General features: G+C 58.3%; 1 protein-coding gene across 7 annotated transcripts in view; it reads right to left on the reverse strand.

Moving 5' to 3' along the window:
• The window catches only part of NTRK3 (neurotrophic receptor tyrosine kinase 3), a gene marked incomplete at both ends in the record, with an annotated part of 228,155 nt that overhangs the window by 150,891 nt on the left and 57,824 nt on the right, over positions 1 to 19,440 (reverse strand). For 5 of the 7 annotated variants that reach the window (XM_079764235.1, XM_079764234.1, XM_079764233.1 and 2 more), the window contains 8 exons: positions 2,232 to 2,334; positions 3,229 to 3,293; positions 4,686 to 4,709; positions 10,099 to 10,395; positions 10,777 to 10,918; positions 11,570 to 11,712; positions 12,342 to 12,499; positions 18,369 to 18,437. In XM_079764235.1, the coding sequence (XP_079620361.1) occupies positions 2,232 to 2,334; positions 3,229 to 3,293; positions 4,686 to 4,709; positions 10,099 to 10,395; positions 10,777 to 10,918; positions 11,570 to 11,712; positions 12,342 to 12,499; positions 18,369 to 18,437 (1,001 nt within the window). The remainder of the gene's footprint in view (positions 1 to 2,231; positions 2,335 to 3,228; positions 3,294 to 4,685; positions 4,710 to 10,098; positions 10,396 to 10,776; positions 10,919 to 11,569; positions 11,713 to 12,341; positions 12,500 to 18,368; positions 18,438 to 19,440) is intronic. The other 2 variants (XM_079764236.1, XM_079764238.1) reach the window with 1 other exon arrangement.

Here is a 19,440-nt window from a genome sequence, read left to right on the forward strand (position 1 = left end):
CTCCCAGCCCCTCCCCCTGCCCCCCAGCAGCTAGAAGGAGCCCTGAGCCCCACATTCCAAGGTTAGGAGCCGGGGCGGAATGACTCCTTCCCACGCCCAATGCTTCCCCGTAACCGGGCAGCTAACCAGAGGGATAACGAGACATCCGCGCGGCAGCAGCCCCTGAGATGTGTTGGCAGGAGCCAGGCCCCTCCAAATCAAGACGCTGGCACGGCTCTCCCAGCCACTCAGAGGGCAGTTACCATCTGTTTATGGAAAAATGGTAATAACCCCCAATCATAATCAAATCGGCAACCACTTTGCTCTAAGTGCCTATTAACTGGTGCTGACTCCCGGGGGGCGCTCCTGGAGTGCCCATCGGAGACCCGCGCCTCTCCAACCCCGGGGATGACAGGCAGCGCCAGCCCATGGGGCACCCAGGGTGATCCCGAAGCCCGGCCAGCAGTTCCTGACGCGCTTCCCTCCCCACCTTCCAGCCTCCGCTGCCTTGCCACGCGGTCCCCCACATTTCCCGGGAGAAATGCAGGATGTCCTCTGAGCCTGGGGAGCAAGACTCCTCCATCAGCTCCCATCCTCCTCCGGACCGGGGCTGGGGGGGGGGGGTCCCAGCTGGAGAAAAGTGGACTAATAGGAGGCGTCTGTATTGCCAAGGGCGACAGCATTCAGAGGTGATTAGACAGAGCAAGAGGCACCTGGTGTTGCCTAAGCGTCCGACACGGGCCCCGCTGCTCCGGACACTGGAACAGTTAATAGGAAAGATCCGTGCTCCATGCTGCCCAGGCTGTGGCAGGGTCACAGCGACAGCGCCAGCCCCAAAGCCAGAGCGCACGGATCATGCCAAGATCGAGGGCTGGGAGCGCGCTCGGTGGCCGTCCACCTCCCATCCCCGTAAAACCGTTTGGCAGATAAAACATCTGCAATCAAGGTGCCCACAGGGGCCTGGTCGTGTTGAAGTCAAGCGGCAGCAGGCCAGACTCCTGTCCCTTCTTTATCATTTGCTGGCACGCGTGTTTCGCTGGGTCAAAATATTTCATCCGATCGGGGAAACCTGGCCGGCCGGGCTGCGATTCGCTCAGCTGAGTCAGGGGCAGAAAGCGAGCACAGAGGCCCCGGCTGCGGGAGGCCGGGCGGCGCCCCGCGTCCCCTGCCTTCCTGTGTTTCTGTGGGTGTCTCTTGCTACAGAGCAGTGTTCTGCGCTCTTAGGGGAGTCGTGAACGTTGTGAGAATATGAGGAAAGCTACGAACCAGTCCCATTCCAACCGCCCGCTCCGCCCGCCGGGTACGAACACGCAGCATTCACATGTGAGTCCAGGGACCACTGTCCCGATGAATCCCACGCACACACCTGCTGTCAGTCCCGGAGCCCAAGGCCAGGACCCCCCCACACACACCAGGTCACGTGCCGACTCATAGAAATGCATCTCTCTGGCTCCCATGATCTCCCCAGAAGACCCCAACCTGAACCCCAGCTGGGCCCCCCGATGGCTCCTGGAACCTCCCATTAGCCACCCTGCCCATCTCCCATCTCCCGTCAGCCATGCAGGAAACCTGGCTGGGAGTGTAGCGTGAAGGTCAAGTTTCTGCAGTTCAAAGGTCCAGCCTCCTTTGAGCCGTTTGGTCAGATCCATCCCTGGGGCCCAGGGACCCGGCAGATGCACACTAATTCGCCATGGTGACCCCTTCCGTGCCATTCCCCCACCCAAGCCTCGGCGTAGAGCCACATCCTCGCCCACCCCGGCGGTGACAGGGCGGAGTGTGTGGGTCTCAGAAGCTGGCCAGCATTGAGGCAGGCAGGGGGCTCGCGGCACCCGCCCTGGGACTCTGCCTGGAGCCCCCCTACATCTAACCCTGCTAGGACCTTCTCACCACCCCACGCATGGGGGCAGCAAGAAAAGAACCAAGCTACTCAAACAACGAGTCCGTCTGCCCTCTGGTAATGAAAAGAAACAAGTCCTCTCATTGGCCCGCAAATGCAACTTTCCTCCCAAATCACCCTCGTGCACCCGCCCGCTGTCCCAGCAAAACCATAGGCTCCCAGTTGGGTCCCCACAGATCCCAGCGCAGCGTTCAGCCCATCATTACCAACGCAGTAACGGTGCAGGCAGGAGGAGGCCCCTTCAGGGAATAACAGAGGCCCCCCCTCCGAGAGCCGGGGAAGTGGAAACAGCATTGAAGAGAGCCACACGCCCCCCCCCCCCCATGAGACCCTGGCCAATGCAAGGCCCCCTTACCCTTCATTCCAAACTTGGACCGCCGGCCGTACTTGTTGATCATGATGAAGAGGACCACCAACAGCACGCAGGCAAAGGCGGCGAGCCCCACGGCGATGGACACCTGGGGGGGTAAAGCGTCCGGACAGTTACTTTGTCGCAGGAGCCGGCAGGGAACTCTGCCGCCCACAGGAGCCTTTAGGCCAGGGGTGGGGAACGTCCGGCCCGCGGGCCGCCGGTGAGATCATGGGGCCTGGCCCTGCCAAGGCATTCGGGGTGAGTTCATTCAATGTTCGGCCGAACACAGCAGGCTAGTTTTGAAGCTGACCACTGTGTACGGCCCGGGAAGGGTGCTGTAAACATCCAATGGCCCTGGCAGACAAAGGCTCCCCAGCCCTGCTTCAGAGGCAGTAATGATGAGGCCCTAACAGCATCCGGCTAACAAATGACCCACCCCGATTAGGGAAACGTCAGCGACTCGGGGTCTGAGCCCCTGGCATGGGGGGCGGCCGCACAGATGCACTCGGAAGCCTCGCGAGGCCTCTGTCTCTCGGGTTGCTGTTTAGTGAGCGAGCCAATTCTGCACATGCACATGGACGTTCCCTACAGAATACTCTTAACCAGGGATTCTGGGAGATCTGGACTCTTCCCCGAGAAATCTCAGGCTCTGGCAGTCGGGGCGGGGGCCTGGACACCCACCCGGGAGCTGGTGGGGTAACTTTGATTCCTACGAGGCTTGCACAGTAAGCAGCCCCTTCGAATCAGGCCCAGCCAGGCTCCCAGCAGCGTGGGGGTTTCCCGGCGCGCCCTCCCGGCCCGGGCTGGGAGCAGAGCCGCAATGCTTCCTCAAACAATGAATTACTCTCCTCAAACAAGGGAGGACTCCGCGCCTGGAAGGAGGTCACTCGTCAGGGCTCTTCCTGCCTGACGTCCCGGACTCCGAGCGAGACGGAATCGGAGCGTCCGCTGCTCGGATGAAATGTGAAAACGGCCCCCTCCCAGCCCAGAAGTAACTCACCCCGAAAGTGTCCTCCTCTGGCTTGTGGGTCACAGTGATAGGAGGAGTGGGGCTCACTTCATAGACTGAAAACCAAACGGAAAGGAGGACGGTTAGCTTCCTGGCCAGGGGGACTCCGTGCCAGCCCCACCGGCTCCCCAATGCCGAGTCCATGCTGGACAGCATGCCCTTGAACCTGCTCTTACTGCCTGACCTCCCCAGAGACCAAGGCCCCGCCTGGCTGCCCGGCTGTGACAGCCAGGGGCAGGCTCCATGAGGAACGCGGGACCTTCACCCCCACCCCCATTCTCAGAGTAAAGAATGGCACCCGGGCAACGAGGACCCTGAGCTGTTGCATAAAACAGCGCAACAACAACAAGAAAACAGTTTGGGGTCCCAGCCAGGGTCCGGATTCCCCACGTTTTGGTGGTGACAGTGGCTGTCACTGACTGTTCTTTGCTGCAGGCTCTCCCATCCCCCTCCCCTGGCTCCTACCCCCTCCCTCCCCTGCGGCTCCCCGATGCTCTTCCATTCCCCCCCCCCCCGCGGCTCCCCAAGGCCCCTTCATCGCCCCCTCTTCACCCTCAATGAGATCCAGGAGGCCAGGAGCCCCACACACAGCCCACGACCCACCCCCTAGTGCAGATTTCAAAACGCAATGGCAGCTCAGGCTAAGCAGCCGGCGCCGCTGACCAGCAAGGCTGGGGGAACCCGGTGTCCGCCTCTCCTCCACCTGGAATCGCCTCCTGGGCAGGGGAGGCCCCGACTCAGCGCCCCTGGAAGGCCGCTCTGTGAGATGCACGTCCTCTAGGACTGAGGGCAAATACAGCATCTCAGACTGTTCACCTCGGTGCCAGGCAGCAGGGTGTCCCAGGCCGTCCTGGCCACCGTCTCCGCCCCCCCACCCCCACCCCGCGGGGAGCGAGGGAAAAGCCATGTCTCCCACAGCCCGTGAGCAGAACACCAGATCCTTCGGGGACTGTCTAGTCCTGCCCCAATCACTTGTACACTGAGCCTCGTGATCCCACGTGAGGACACACCAGGCCACCAGGAGACCCTGTCAATCACCACTCTGTGCGAGGGGGGCCCGGCCACGCTCTGGGCCCTGGGAGCAGGTGAAAAACACTAGCAGGTGGAGAGGCCCCAGGTTCAAGAACAGCTGAGATGGACAAGGTCTCTCCACCGGGCATGTGCAAGCCCAGGTGTTCCCGCCCCCACCCCTTCCATCCAGGCGGGGAGACCCACAACTCGGTCAGGCCTAGGGAACGCCCTGGGGACACTGAGGCACGAGCGGCTGCCCAGGAGGTGGGCTTGGAGCACATTTCCACTCTGCAGTCCCCTTTCTCAGTCACTCCGACGTGCTGGGCGGCCAGGGGCCTGGGGGCTGGGCGGCCTGGGGCAGAGGACTATTTGGATTCCATGGTTACCCAAAGGCTCAGAATAAACCAGCTTCAAAGCAAAAGGTAGAGCGGACTTACTGGAGACAAAGTTATCCGTGCTCTCTGCAAAAGAGACAAAGAGGTTGTTAACTGGCGTCATCAACAGCAGAGCGGGGGGCACTGCGATCTTAACAGCCACGACCTCCCCACTCACGGTGACCCCACGTTACCCCAGCAGCTTGGAACACAAGTCCTGGGCGCGTGACCCCGGCCCCACGCCCCGCTGCCTCTGTAGGAGGCTGGTCTTCCCAAGGCAGAAGAAATAAACACAGAGTTCCCGATTTCAAGAGAAATGGCCCGGCCCAGCCAGGGACCAAACTGAGATGGGGAGTTAATCTGAGACAGGGTCCCCTCCTCCTGGTCGCTGGCGTGCGGGGGACCTTGGTACACTAGAGCCCAGAGAAGTCTGCCGTGTGGACTTCGCTGGCCCCCCCTGCAAATGCCAGCTGTGACCTCAAGATAGCATTCCCCAAACGGAGTGTGGAGGTCATCCGAGCAGGTCACTGTGCCGTCCTTGGGCACCCTGATGGCACTGTTGAGCCGCAGCGGGGGCTCACCTGATGATGAAAGCTTAGCACCACTAGACGGCGGCTGTGAGCCAGGGGCTGTGCTAAACACTTTCTGTCGCATGCCACTCAGTCCTGACGACCCTCCTAGGAGGTAGGCGGGATTACCCCCATTTAACAGGAAGGAAACAGGCTGAGAGAAATGAACTCCCTGGTGGAATCTCACTCATCTGAAAACAGGACTCAGGTCCGAGCCTGGACCCTCACAGAGGGTCTCGGAACCCAGCCTGAAACAGAGTCACCCAGGGGGTGCTCACCATCGATTCCCCAATGAAAGGAGTGAGGGCCCCTGGGAGAAGCCATCATTTCAGGAAAAGGACTGGAAAGTGAGAACGTGCTCGGGAATTCATGGGGCGTGGAGGAAGGACATGGAGCCGCATGGGGCGGTCCCCGACGGCCAGCCCTGGGACCATGTGAGCAGCAGGATGATGGCGACAGCCAGGCTGTCACAGGCTGAGTCACACCCGCCCCGGATTTATGTGTGGCAGTCCTGACCCCCAGTGCATTGGACTATGACGATCTGAGACAGTCTTTAAAGAGCTGATTAAGTGAAAATGAGGTCATCAGGTGGGCACTAATCCAATACCACTGGCAGCCCTATAACAAGGGGAGATTGGGACACAGGTGCACAGAGGGAAGACCTGGGAGAACACGGGCAGAAGGCGGCCGCCTGCAAGCCCAGGAGGGAGGCCTCAGGAAACCAGCCCCGCTGACATCTTGACCTCTGACCTCCAGCCTCCAGAATCGTGAGGAAGTAAATTTCTGTTGTCTAAGCACACACACACACACACACACACACCAGGCTCTGGTACTTCGTTAGGGCCGCCAGGGCCAAGGAACGCATGGGTCATGAGGCATAGGGCAAACTAAATACCCGAGTCCATACCAAGAGCAAATAAATAACTGAATCGACAAATGAGTGAGAAGAGAAAGCTCTTCCTTGCAGTAGAATTCCAGTCAGTAGATGCAGAGGGAAGGATAAGAACAGAAAAATCACCACTTGGCAAATTGCACAGCAGTCATTGTTTCGGGCAGGGATCATCACTGAATGCTAAAATTAACGTGCGAAAGAGCGGTGAGAAGCAAGATATTTACAAACATCCCAATACCGTACTTACTACAGACAAAGGGAAAGGAGTCACTTCGCAATGGAGAGACCTGGCTGACTCCATCCTGGCCCAGTGATGAGGTTAGCATCCCCGGCGACAAGATGGACAGACGGATAGAGGGCGCAGCATCACATCTGTGGTGTGCTTGCCAAAAACGCACCACGGGCGTGCAGTCATGAGAACATATTGGGCGAGCCCGAATGGTGAGCCGGGCACAGAAAACAGCCCGCGAGCACTCTTCCAAAGTGCGCAGACGGCGCCGGACAGAGCAAGACTGAGAAGCTGGCCCGGTTAAGGAGAGCACAGCGACGTGGGTTGGATCCCGGGGAGGAAAGGACGGCCTTGGGGCCACTGACAGAACATGTGTGTGCATACATGCATAGCCCATGACACAGACAGCAGTGTGCTGAAGGCTGGGGCGGGGCGGGCTAGATGGGCTCAGTGGGAAAAGGGGGACTATGTAATACTTCCACCAATAAAGATTTTTAAAAAATATTTCACTGACGTCTGCAGATTCCATAGCAGTGCCGCGCCCTCGCCAATGCCCTGGTTGGGAGCGCTGTACTGTGGTTTATAAGATGCTAACCATTGGGAAAGTGAGGTGAAGGGTAGAAGGAAGTTCTTTGTACTATTTTGTAACTTTTTTGGGGGCATGGGGTAGTTCACTTCATATTATTTCAAAGAGAAAAGTTAAAGATCTTTTAAAAAATTTTTTTAAAGAAACAGATTACTGGTCCCCCCGAGTTTTGGATTCGGGTCTGGGCTGGGTGGGTCTTGAGAATGTGCCGGACTAACCAGGCATTGCGGCTTCCTCCTTGGAGAACCACTGCGTTAGCCTGAGGGGTGAGAACTCCTTCGTCCATCCACCCCATCCACCCATCCTCCCTGCACGGGGTCCTCTGTGCTCCGGGCCTGGCTAAGCAGTTGCTGTAAGCAGAGCTCTGGACTAAGCTGCCCAGCACACACCCTCTGACTGTGGGGAACGTGCTGCTCTCTGCGCAGGCTCCTTCCGAGGAAGCCCTGCGTGCCGTACGCGCACCTTCCCAGGTTACTCGTCTGTTGTCACTCTGTGGGCTTCTGGGGGAGAGCAATAGAGCTTAGTCCCAATTCCTGAGGGTGCCCTGCATGCCAGCACCCTCTTCTAAACCGCAGGTGACCGAAGGCCTGATCTGGGGGGAGGACGGAGAAGAGGGGGCCCAGCCTTGGCTCCAGAGCCCGAGAGGAGAGGTGCCAAACACACTCGGAGCCCCGCTGCTCCGCATGGAGCCTCCCGGGACCAGCACGTCCTCCTGTCGGCACTGTGCACGCTCAGCTCCCTGCCTGGAGCCTGGGAGCGCTCGTGCATCACCGAGCACATGCGCCTGGGACTGGGGAGACCTCCTGGCGCCGCTCCGTGGGTCTCGGGCTCATGAACAGTCAGCAAAAGGGACCCGCACTGTCAGATCTATTTCTCCCAAAACATTCCCTTTCAGATTCCCGGGATGCTCTTTTTTTAATTAATATATTTTTGTTGATTTTAGAGAGGAAGGGAGAGGGAGAGAGAAACATCAGCGATGAGAGAATCACTGATCAGCTGCCTCCCGCATGCCCCTTATTAAAGATTGAGCCCACAACCTGGGCATGTGCCCTTGACCGCAATCAAACTGTGACCTCCTGGTTCCTAGGTCGATGCTCCACCACTGAGCCACGCCAGCTGGACCTGCTCTTAAGGTCTGTGCTGAGCTGCCTGGGAGCAGGAGGGGGCACACGTGGTCATCATGTCCCCACACCCTCACAGCACCCACAGACCGCCTTTGTACCCAGGGCTCAGCGGGGTTGATGCCCACCGCCCGGTCCCCTAGAGAATTACTCTCCTCAATGCTTAGCCGCTCTGTCACTCACCACCGGCCCATCGTTTCCCTGTCACTGCCTCTCCATCATCCACCGCTTCCTTCAGGAGCATAAACAAGCAAACCTTCCCACAGGTGGCCCTGGCGGGGGCACTGGGCTGGAGGGAAGGACCTCAGATGAGCCCTCTGTGCCCTCCTCCCTCATCTCCTGGGGACAGAGGCCGTGTCTGTGGCGGGAGGAGGCACAGAGCTGCTTCCCTCCCTCGAGGACGCAGGGCAAAGGGAAAGCCGTGCCCACTGCAGCTTCCAGCTGCCCGTGGCCCTCAGGACGCCTCCGGGGAGCAGCCCAGCGTGGCTCCCCTGGTCCTGAGCACCCGCACCCGCTCGCTCTAGGCCCCAGGCTTCTCTTTGGAAACTCCTCGCCCACCAGGGAGCGGAGACTCTCCTCCCAACAGCATCCCTCTCCAATCATGAGAGGCGCACAGGCAGGGACAGGGCCACGCAGCCCTGTGTGCCCGGAAGGTCACGCTCACGTGGTGGCCATGGGAGCCCCGTACCCCGCACGACCGCCCTGCCTCCCAAAGGAGAGCCGGCCTGGCCCCTCTGAGGTGCCCGGGCCTGTGACTGGGCAAAGTGGGGATGATGCTGGAAACGGGGACCAAACAGGACCACTGGGGTCTCAGACATCAGCGCGTCGGATGCCCTGTGGCTCCATCACGCCCTGGACGTCAGTGGCAAGAAGGCCGCTTCCCACGCAGCCTGGTTTCTCCCCCATCTCCCTCTCGGAGCGCCTAGTTCGAGGTGTGGTGGTTTGTTTTTTTAAGATAAACGAGGCTGCCTGGCGCTGCTGCCCTGGTTCTCTGTGGCTGTTCAGTCACCTTCACACAAGCAGATGCCGCACAGAGCCAGCCTCTCCCTGTCTGTGTGTGTGTGTGCGCGTAAGCATGAGAGAGAGAGAGAGAGAGAGAGAGAGAGAGAGAGAGAGAGAGAGAGGCACCAGACTTCACACTTCCCTTCATCTCATTAGAACCCATGATTTCTGGGGACCGAAGGCCCAGAGGTCACCCAGCATGTTCCCGGCACAAATCGCCAAGGCCGGCAAAGACACACGGCTTCCTGAGCAGAAATGCAGCGGCTGCCGAACCCACAGGGAGAAGCCGCAACCACTTCCCCTAACTCCTCCCACGTCAGGAAGGTAATTGGCACGTTCTCGCCCAGACAAAGACAGAATCGCCTCCCAGATGTTCAAAGGTCTTTCTTCCATTACTTCAGTGACTACCCAGGTGCAGGGGACATTAGCGACAACCCAGGTGACAGCATCAGACACCCCCATCAGCTCAGCACAGGGGGGGGGGAGACGGGGGGAGGCGGGGGCACGCACAGACCCGGCAGCCTGGACCCTAACCAGCAAGGAGAAGGAGGTTGGCTCACTCGCCCGTTACATGCGGAGCTGGGCGGAGCGTCCCTGCAGACCCCGCGACAAGGTCATTGAACCATCACTGGGTGCTTTGTACCCCTTAAGCCGTTTGAGAGCTTCAGGATCATTACGGGAGCAGTGCAATCGTGCCCATTCCACAGATGAGGAAACAGAGGCTCTGAGAAGCAAATACTGTGCCCAGAGTCTCCCGTCGAAGAGAAGGCTGGGTCAAGAGTCTCTGCCCTTCTTGTCCAACTCTCAAGACCCTGCTTTCTCCACCGGAACATGCTGTGCCCTCCTGTGCCCAACTGGGTACTTCTCAGGGGTCGTGGTGTGAACAGTGACAGCTGCTGGAAACCAGACACTTCATCTATTTTACACACAACGCTGGGGGTGGCTGACTACGCTCCCGTGTATGTTTGGTTGCCATGGTAACAGTATCACTGTGGCTGCTGCCTTTCCTCTCCAGCCACCAGGCCCCGTTCCTCCCCCCGAGCTCCGGGATGGACTTCCCAGAGCGCGGGGCCTCACCTGGGAAGGGCTCCTTGAGGAAGTGGCCGTTGATGGTCTGGTTGGCGGTGCCCAGCGGGTTCTTGGCGATGAGGGTGTAGTTGCCGTTGTTGTAGTGGGTGGGCTTGTTGAAGAGCAGGCAGCCCTCGGACACCTCGCCCTCCTGGTAGAACTCCACGCGGATGATCTTGGACTCGCGCAGGGGCTGCCCGTTGTGCAGCCAGTGCAGGGTTGGCGGCGGGTTGCCGCGCACCATGAACTCGATGCAGTGCTCCAGGCGCGGCTCGGGCTCCTCCAGGCTCACCACGCGCGGAGGGTCTGCCAGGGAGAGGCCAGCTGGTGCCAGGACACAGAGCTCCCAGGAGCTGGCCTGGGAATCCCACTTCTCACCCCCACCCTGCTCGGGAAAGACTCGGGGAATCAGAGGTGGCCCCCCGTCACCCCCCAACAGAGCGGAAGTGATGTCTGTCTCGACCCGAGCGCCCTGATCTCCAGGGCTGGAGGGCTCCCTCTCACGACCTTTAGGCCGACGGGTCAAACCGGGAGTCGTGAAGGCACAGCTGAGCGGGAGGCACCGGCTTCCGAGAGGCAGGGACGCCCCTTCCTGGGGTCACTAGCCCAGGACTGACTTGCCCCTCCTGGTAGACCAGCCTCCTGCCCGGCGTGCACACAGCCACCCCCTCCATGGCGTCCACTCACAGTGGACGGTGAGGGCGACGCTGGCGTTGCTCATGCCCACCACGTTCTCTGCGATGCACGTCAGGGAGAAGCCGTTGTCCTCACTCGTCACGTTGACCAGCGTCAGGTTGATGGCGTGCACATTGGTCCAGTTCAGGTTTGTCTAAAACGCCAGTAAAAGGACAACCATCAGACAGTTTCTACACGGGCAGCTCCCCCACCTAACCCTAAACAGCTTCTGGAAGCAAAAGGAAAAGCTAAGCCTGGCCAGTGTGGCTCGGTGGTTGAGCGATGACCTATGAACCAGGAGGTTACAATTCGATTCCAGGTCAGGGCATTCAATGCCCGGATTGCGGGCTCCATCCCCAGTAGGAGGCGTGCAGGAGGCAGGCAATCTATATCTCTCTCTCATCAATGTTTCTATCTCTATTCTTCTCCCTTCCTTTTTCTCTAAAAATCAATAAAAACATTTTTTTTAAAAAAAAGGAAAAGCTGAGTGGAAGGTAAAGAAGGCTCATCCGGTGAATGCACACTGACCGAGGGCCAGGCTCTCTCCAGTCAAGGGCTCCCTCAGCCTCACATGAGGTGCCTGGCAGCCCTGTACCCATTTTACAGGTGAGTAAACAGAGGCACTGAGAAGTTGTTTCACAGTGTGTCTAAGATCAGGTCTCCGTGTCCCTTCCTGGAGAGACAGGACCACGACTGTCCCTCTTCTTCCCTCTCTTCCCGTCTCTTGCTTGGACTCTTGCGTCTCATTAAGACTAAGAGGTGGTGGGTCCCAGCCTCCTGGTGCAGCCCGAGCCAAGGTGCCGACCTGGTGGGTGTTGATGGACTGCAGCCCGGTGACCATCCAGTCCACATCGGGCAGGGGCGAGCCAGAGCCATTGCACGTGATGACAGCGTTGTCGCCCTCCCGCACGGTCAGGTTCACGTGGCTCACGCTGATCTCCGGGATGTCTGGAGACAGGGGCAGAGAGGACAGGCAAATACTGACTCCCAGACGTGGCCCCAACAATGACGCCAACACCACCCGCTGGAGCTCTCAGGAGCCCCCGCGCCCCAGAAGTCACACCGCCTGCCCAGCAGACATCACCCGGGGAACTGAAGCTGCTGTGGTCGGACTCCCCCACACGGCCTGGGCGGGGAGGCAGCTCCAGCAAGAAGTCAGATGGCAGCTCCACCTTGGGGAGCTGGCCCTCCAAAATGAGCTCTGAGATCCTGGGGACCCCAGACACCTGGGGTCACGGTCTGTGCTTGGGCCCAGGCACCTGCCTTTCTAAAAGCACCTGAGACGCCCCTGATACAGAAAGTCTGGGGCCACACTGCGAGGACACATGCTCAGGTCTGGCTGGCAAGTGATTCCCAGGCAGGAAGTATGGGGTCTGATGAGAAGGGGCGCACTGAACCCCTCTCTGCATCCCCGAAGCCAGCCTCCCATGGCGGCTCAGGAGGGGCAGGAGTGCCCAGGAGGGAAGAGGTGAGCCACATGTGCACCAGGGCCGAGTTCAAGGCGGGGAGGGCGGAGGGGGAGGGGTGCCATCCCTGGAGTCTGAGGGACGCCTCCCTCCCCGGGGCCGCGCACTCACCACACTGGCTGATGTTCATGCGGAACAGGGGCAGCTGGGAGCCCTCGGCGCTGATGCAGTAGAGGTTCTGGCTGTTGAGCTTGGCCTCCCCCTGCTCCTGCCACAGCTGCATCCAGCGGATGTCACAGCTGCAGTTGAAGAAGTTCTGCTCCAACCTCCTGTAGGCGAGAAGCGGGAGGAACTCCTGAGCCCAGGTGGCCGGCTCCTCCGGAGGGCGGGGAGGGGTAGGTGAGCTGTCTGTGTGTAAGACAGGCCAGCACGGCCCACTGACAGCATCTCTGTTTCCTTCCACCCTTTCCTCTAGGACCCGATCCAACGGGAAGGACGCACGTGAGACCCACTCCTCTCCTCTGCCCCAGAGCCTTCTGGGAACTGTCTGCACTTTCTTTCCTCCCAGACAGCGAGGCACACACACAGCAGAAAGCATGGGAGTCTCGGCCCAGTGGCCCTCCACTGAGCAATCCTGAGGGCAGGGCTCAGGCAGAGCAGGGCAGGCCCAGGAGACCAGGTCCCAGCCAGGAGCCTCAGCCAGGCTGCAGGGACGGACAGGGAGCCTCCAGGACGGCCCTCCCTCTCATCACTAGTGCAGGTGGCCCACACCCAGCCCTGCTCCAAGATGGCCCAGGGACTAATGGCAGGGCCCTGGGGCTCCCACAGATTCATTCGGTCCCCGGGGCATGTGCGCCAGACACTCTGCAGGGGGCCTCGGCCAGGACTGGGAGTTTAGGAAGCCTGGATGCTCAGCCAGTCGCCTCTGGTCCCCTCCCCGCCCCCGCCCCCCCCCCCCCCAACACACACACACACAGCATGGCTGCCGGGGGCAGCCCTCGGGCCAGGCCCAGGATGTGGAGACTGAGGAAGGGACCAGGTCTGCTGCCACAGAGGAGCCAAGAGGCCAGCACAGGCCGCCTGACAGCGCCGTCCGGTGCAGGAAAAGTACCCAGAAGCCCTGGGTGGAGCCAGCTGGTCACCTCGGGCAAATCGAGTGCATTGACGAGTGTCCTCCGCCCCAGAGGATGTACCAAGTCCTCATCCCCAGCGCCCGTGAAGGTAGCCTGCGTTAGACCCACGGTCTTCACAGACATAATCACGTCAAGGATTGTGGGATGAGGTCATTCTGGATGTAGGGTGGACCCTAAATCCAATGACTGGCATCTTTATAAGGGAAAGTGGGGAGAGAGACCAAAGACAAGGAGATGGGAAGGACAGGCAGACAGCGTGAGAAGACAGAGGCAGGTGCTCCATGGACCCCGGAGCCAGAAGGCTGGAAACAGCAGGAAAGATGGCCTCCTGTGAGCCTCAGGGGAGTGTGCCCTGCCAAGTCTTGATTTTGGACTCTGGCCTCCAGGGCAGTGAGAGAAGCAGTTTCTGTTTATTTAGGCCCCCAGATTTGTGGTGATACGGTACGGCAGCGCTGGGAAGCCAACACAGCCGGGAACTTAATTCTCAAGGCTCTGTTTTACCTTCTGTAAAACGGGGGCAACTGCGCTCGGCCTTGCTTCTTCACAAAGTTATCGTGAGGATTAGTAACGTGTGCTCACGTGCTCTGTGAATGACCAGGGGCTGTGAGGAGGCCGGGATGATGATGATTGCACTGTTACGACCATGACGGCTCGGTGACTTCTCGGAGATCCGTGGGGAGTGGTCACAGGCCAGGATAGCTCAAACCCATTCCCAATCCTGAGCCAACACTTTACCAAGTCGATTAAGCCTGCACATTGTACCAGGAGTGAGGATCACTTTGCTTTAAGAAAATGAAGTATTCCGATCTATTTGAATCATGCCTGCCGTGTGTGCAGGACATGAAGGGAAAGGTCCCCGGGGTGTTTCTGGAGGGTTCTCTGCCATCAGTTTCTATCCTCCGAGCCTCTTGCCTAAATGACATCATGGCACACAGAATCCAAGCTTCTCTTCCTTCCAGTTCATTATCTCTAAGAGAATCTCGGATTCTTGCTCTGATTTCTGGCCAGGCAGTTCCAGTCTTGCCTGTAAGAAAAAACACCATCTTGCCTTAACCAGAAACTTCTGAGAGCACTGAGCAACGCCAACTCGAATCTCCTCAAAGCCGGGCCCTGGAACAGTGTTGACAGCTCTCAAGACGCTGCCAGTCCTCTCAGTGAGAGAGACACACCCTGGCCAGGTGCTGGGCCAAGGCCACAGCCTCCATCTCATGCAAAAGTAAGTGAGAAAGGGCCTGGCCGGTGTGGCTCAGTGGTTGAGCATCGACCCATGAACCAGGAGGTCAGGGTTTGATTCCCAGTCAGGGCACATGCCTGGGTTGCGGGCTCGATCCCCAATAGAGGGCGTGCAGGAGGCAGCCGATCCAAGATTCTCTCTCATCATTGATGTTTCTCTCTCCTTCTCCCACTCCCTTCCTCTCAGAAGTCAATAAAAAGATATTTTAAAAAGTAAAGAAATGGTTGAATGCCCTAGTTTGCCCTTGGTTCCTGCAGAAGGTCGCTCGAGCCTCGGCCTCACCCTTCTGGCTGCCATAGCGCACAGAGCCATCTCCTCCAGGGCGAAATCCTTCCTTCCTGCAAAGAGCCGGCCCATCCCGCACCCTGCCACAGGCCCGCAGGCAGACCCTGGCAGTCTGGTGGCTCCCGGCCGATGGCGCCATGTGGACTAATCAGAAGTCGGACAAGAAAACACTGCCCCTCTCCCACTGGCCAGGAACTGGGATTGTTTGGATTTCAATCATAGCCACAGCCAAGAGCCAACACGCGGCCCCTCCGGCCAAAAGATAAATTTTCCACTCTGGCCATTCCATTCTTCCTCAAAAAACAGACCCTCGCCAGGGCGATGGCTCCTCAGAGGGGCTTCTTTATCTTACAAGTGAATTCTTTTCCTACTTAACAGCGCGACAGAATGAAATGCTCCGTGGACAGGGGCGCACGCACTGACTCGCACAGAGGGAATGTCTTCATTCCTCCATAAGTCACAGGCAGCGCACGCTGAATCGATCCCGGGCAGAGATGAATGCAGAATCCCATGATCCTCTGGGAGGAGCCTGGCATTTGCTTTAAATATATATCCTCGAACAACTGTCTCTAAAACTCCATGGAACCCGTCGCTGGGACAGCATGCCACGGGTTTCGCATCCATTGATTTGTCAGAACGTTTTCTCAACAGAGTAGGCAACTGCAGGCCCCAGGTGTTCCCAGGAGAGAACATCAGGCCCTGGCCTCCCACAGGCGCGGGGGTCAGGCATTCCAGGGTAACTTGATGCAAGACTCCCCCAAAAAAGAGAGCCCCCAATTACCTCACTTATGTCAGGGCCCCTGATCACTTCTAGGGCTCCATATGGAAGAAGTGTAACCATTCACTCTTTGAAAATTATTGTAGAACAATCCTTGGATTAGAAACAGACGGAAAACGTTGGCGAAGGGGGTGGAGGGAGGTAGAAGAGGTTAAAGGGGGGGACAAATGATGATGGAAGGAGACCTGACTTGGGGTGGTGAGCACACAATACAGTGTACAGATGACGTGTTATAGAATTGTACCCCTGAATCCTATGTAATTTTGTTAACCAATGTCACCATTTTTAAAATAAATCCATTTTTTAAAGAAGTTGGGAGATAGCTGAGCATAGTGGTCAAGAGCTTGAGTCCATTGGCTACACACTTAGTTAATGGGTGACCTTAAACAAGATACTTACCCTTACTCAGCACCTCAGTGTCCCAGTGTGGAATGACAGTAATAACTCCTACCTATAGGATTTTTGTAAGGACTGAAGCAAGTAACACCCATCATTCGATAGACTGGTTGGCCCAGTGCCTGCCCAGTGTGAGTCCTCAGAAACAGCGTTAGCAACGGCACCATCCTGTCGATGACCTCTGAGGGCTTTCCTACCTTCAAAGATGGGAACGCATGCAACACTCGCTGTAACCACCTGACAGCTAGATGTCTGTGGCACAGTCCAGTGTTTCAGTGCTTTAGAAACATACTAAAGGCCCGGTGCATGAAATTCATGCATGCGGGGGGGTTCCCTCAGTCCAGCCTGCACCCTCTCCAAAACGGGACCCCTTGGGGGATGTCCAAATGCCGGTTTAGGCCCTGCCCACTCCCTGCTGGCCTGGTTGCTCCTAACTGCCCCCCACCAGCGTGGTCACCCCTTATTGTATCCCCTGCCGGCCTGCTCACCCCCAACTGCCCAACTCTGTCAGCCTGATCGCCCCTAACTGTTCCCCCTGCCAGCCTACTTGCCCCTCACTGCCCCCCCTGCCAGCCTAATCGCCCCCAACTGCCCCCCTCCTGCTGGCCTGGCTGCCCCCAACTGCAACCCCCCCTGCTAGACTGGTTACCCCCAACCGCTCCCCCCACCGGCCTAGTTCCCTCTCACTGCCCCCCTGCCAGCCTAATGGCCCCTAACTGCCCCCCCCCCCGCCAGCCTGGTCATCTCTTACTGCCCCCCCTGCCAGCCTGGTCGCCCCCAACTGCCCCCCTCTGCTGGCCTGGTCGCCCCTAACTGCCCCCCCTTGCCGGCCTGGTCGCCCCCAACTGCCCCTCCGCTGGCCTGGTCCCCCCTCACAGCCCCCCTGCTGGCTTGGTCACCCCACGCAGCCTGCTTGTTCAGTTGTTTGATTGTCCCTCACTAACCCCCCTGCCTGCCTGGTTGTAGGCAGCCATCTTGTGAGGGTGTGATGGTCAATTTGCATATTGCCTCTTTATTATATAAGATACATATACACTTACCTTTTTCCGAGCTCAGGTAGTTCTTACTGGTGTGCCCCTGGTCACAGCCCCACGGGACTAAGGAACCCTGATCCCCATGCCTATTGTGCCCACACAAGAGGAGCAGCCGGTGGGAGGGAGGGCAACGTCCTGAGAAAGGAAAGCAACCCGCAGCAGGACTGACCAAACTCTCCGACACAGGCAAGGAGACATCTGTGCCCTGCCCGGCCCTGGCGGGGCCTTGAGCATCACAGGGCACTATGCCCGTGGGGGTGAGCAGGGTAGACAAGGCCATCGGGTGATGGACGGGTGATGGACTGCTGGGACGCTGGATGGAAACGTTCCCCTCCCCAACGCTGGGTCAGAACAGGTGGAAGGACACGTGCTAAAGGCCACCGCGTGGGCAGGCTCCCAGGCCGCGGTCTGTGGTGGAGGCAGGGAGGCAGTCTGCATGCAGGGACCTGGGCTGAGTCACGAGCCACAGGGAGCACGAGCTGAGTCTGGAACCCTGCCTCCCTGAGTTCATGCACCCCAGTTCCTTCTCCATGAATTCCCTGGTTTATTCCCTTGACATCACACGCTGTCTCTCGTGCAGAGATGACGCGATGACTCACGCACCAACAGGAGCTATTTGGTTCGGCAGTGCTCACGAATTTCCACTCATCCACCCAACGTGTGTTTAGCCGGGGAAGGGGCACACTGATCCGCCTAGAAACGCAGCAAGGCTAAGCAGGCTACAGGCGGACCGATGCCCACGCTCAAGCCAGACAGGCTGGCAGAGAATGGGAGGCGGGAAAGACGAGCACACTGAGGTCAGAGGCCCGGGTTCAGGGCCCGGCTCTGCCAGGCCCTCGCAGTGCGATCTGGCTGCGTCTCCTATGTCTCCCTGGGCTCAGAACCCGCACCTGAACGTGTAGAGGCCCATTTCATAAGAAAAGCAGCATGACGCCTGCTGCCCAGGATGCTTGTGGCGGTAAATCTAAGGTCAGGTCAACGAAAGCACGCCTGATACACTACAAGGTTAGACAGTATCAGTGTTATTTACCATAAACTGATCAATGCTCTTTCCTACTACGAACATCCATGCTGTGAGCACTGATCACCTAGAGGTGACAAAACTGGGTCCTGCTGAGAGCGAGATTCCTGTCTTAGGAACTGTGATGTGCCCGAAAGAGCATGTGAAATCAAGCGACGGGCTGGCTGGCTCTCACTGAACATGGTACACCCCACATCACCAACTCCAGCAGCCCCTTCAGGTGACGCCCAGTCCCGGGTGGCTCCGCTGCTCGACACTCCCCACCCACCCTCCACCACCACTCCGCCAGGCTGGGCGGTCTCCAAAACCAGACTTACAATTCCCGAAGACTCAGTGTCTGGAAGAGCTGCCATGAAAGTGTGGTGAGCCGGTTACTCGACAGGTTTCTGCAAGGGGGACAGAAAAAGGGGGATTAAAGGGCAAATCGGGCCCAGACGGTGCTCGGGGGCAGGCTTGGCCATTGCATGGGATCCTGGCTTTATCGTCCTCCTTCTCCTTGCTCCATCCTGCGATCCATCCGCCTGCCACTCGTCCAGGCCACAGGCCAGGTTTGGAAGGGATTCTGAAGCCTTTCAAAGGGCTAGGTTTCACAAATAAAATTTTTTCTCTTTTTTTTAAAATATATTTGTATTGATTTCAGAGAGGAATGGAGAGGAAGAGAGAGATAGAAACATCAATGATGAGAGAGAATCATTAATCGGCTGCCTCCTGCACGCCTCCTACTGGGGATCGAGCCCGCAACCCGGGCATGTGCCCTTGACCAGAATTGAACCCAGGACCCTTCAGTCTGCGGGCTGACGCTTTGAGTTTGAAGGTGAGTATACATCCATGAAACCATCACCATCAACAATGCCATACACTGAACTATCACCTCTAATTAAAAGTTTCCTTCCCCTCTTTTTTTTTTTTTTTTTTTTTTTTTTTGAGAGAGAGAGAGAGAGAGGGAGGGGAAGAGACGGGGAAAGAGAAACATCAATGTGAGAGAGATACATCGATTGGTTGCCTTCCGTATCCTGACCAGGGGATGGAGCCTACAACCAAAGCACATGCCCTTGACAGGAATCAAACCCGGGACCCTCGAGTCCACGGGCCGATGCTCTATCCACCGGCCAGGGCCCCCTCTCTTTCTGCGATACGAACATTTAGCATAAGCTGTACCCTCTTAGCCACTCCTGGAGCATATAGTACAGTGTGATCACCGCGCAGTGCGCTGTGCTACAGGCCCCTGGGACTTCCCACAGCGGGAGCTCCGAACCTCCCCCCAGGCACTCGGAACACTCCACAGCACCTGCCTCCCTGCCGGCCAGTCCGCCCCTCAGTGACCCAGACCTCAGCCTTTTGTTCACACTTCTTTTCTCCCCTAGTGGCTACCTAACTGTCCTCATTAGC

This window comes from Cnephaeus nilssonii (genome assembly GCF_951640355.1).
Source record: "Cnephaeus nilssonii genome assembly, chromosome: 24".
Taxonomy (NCBI): domain Eukaryota; kingdom Metazoa; phylum Chordata; class Mammalia; order Chiroptera; family Vespertilionidae; genus Cnephaeus; species Cnephaeus nilssonii.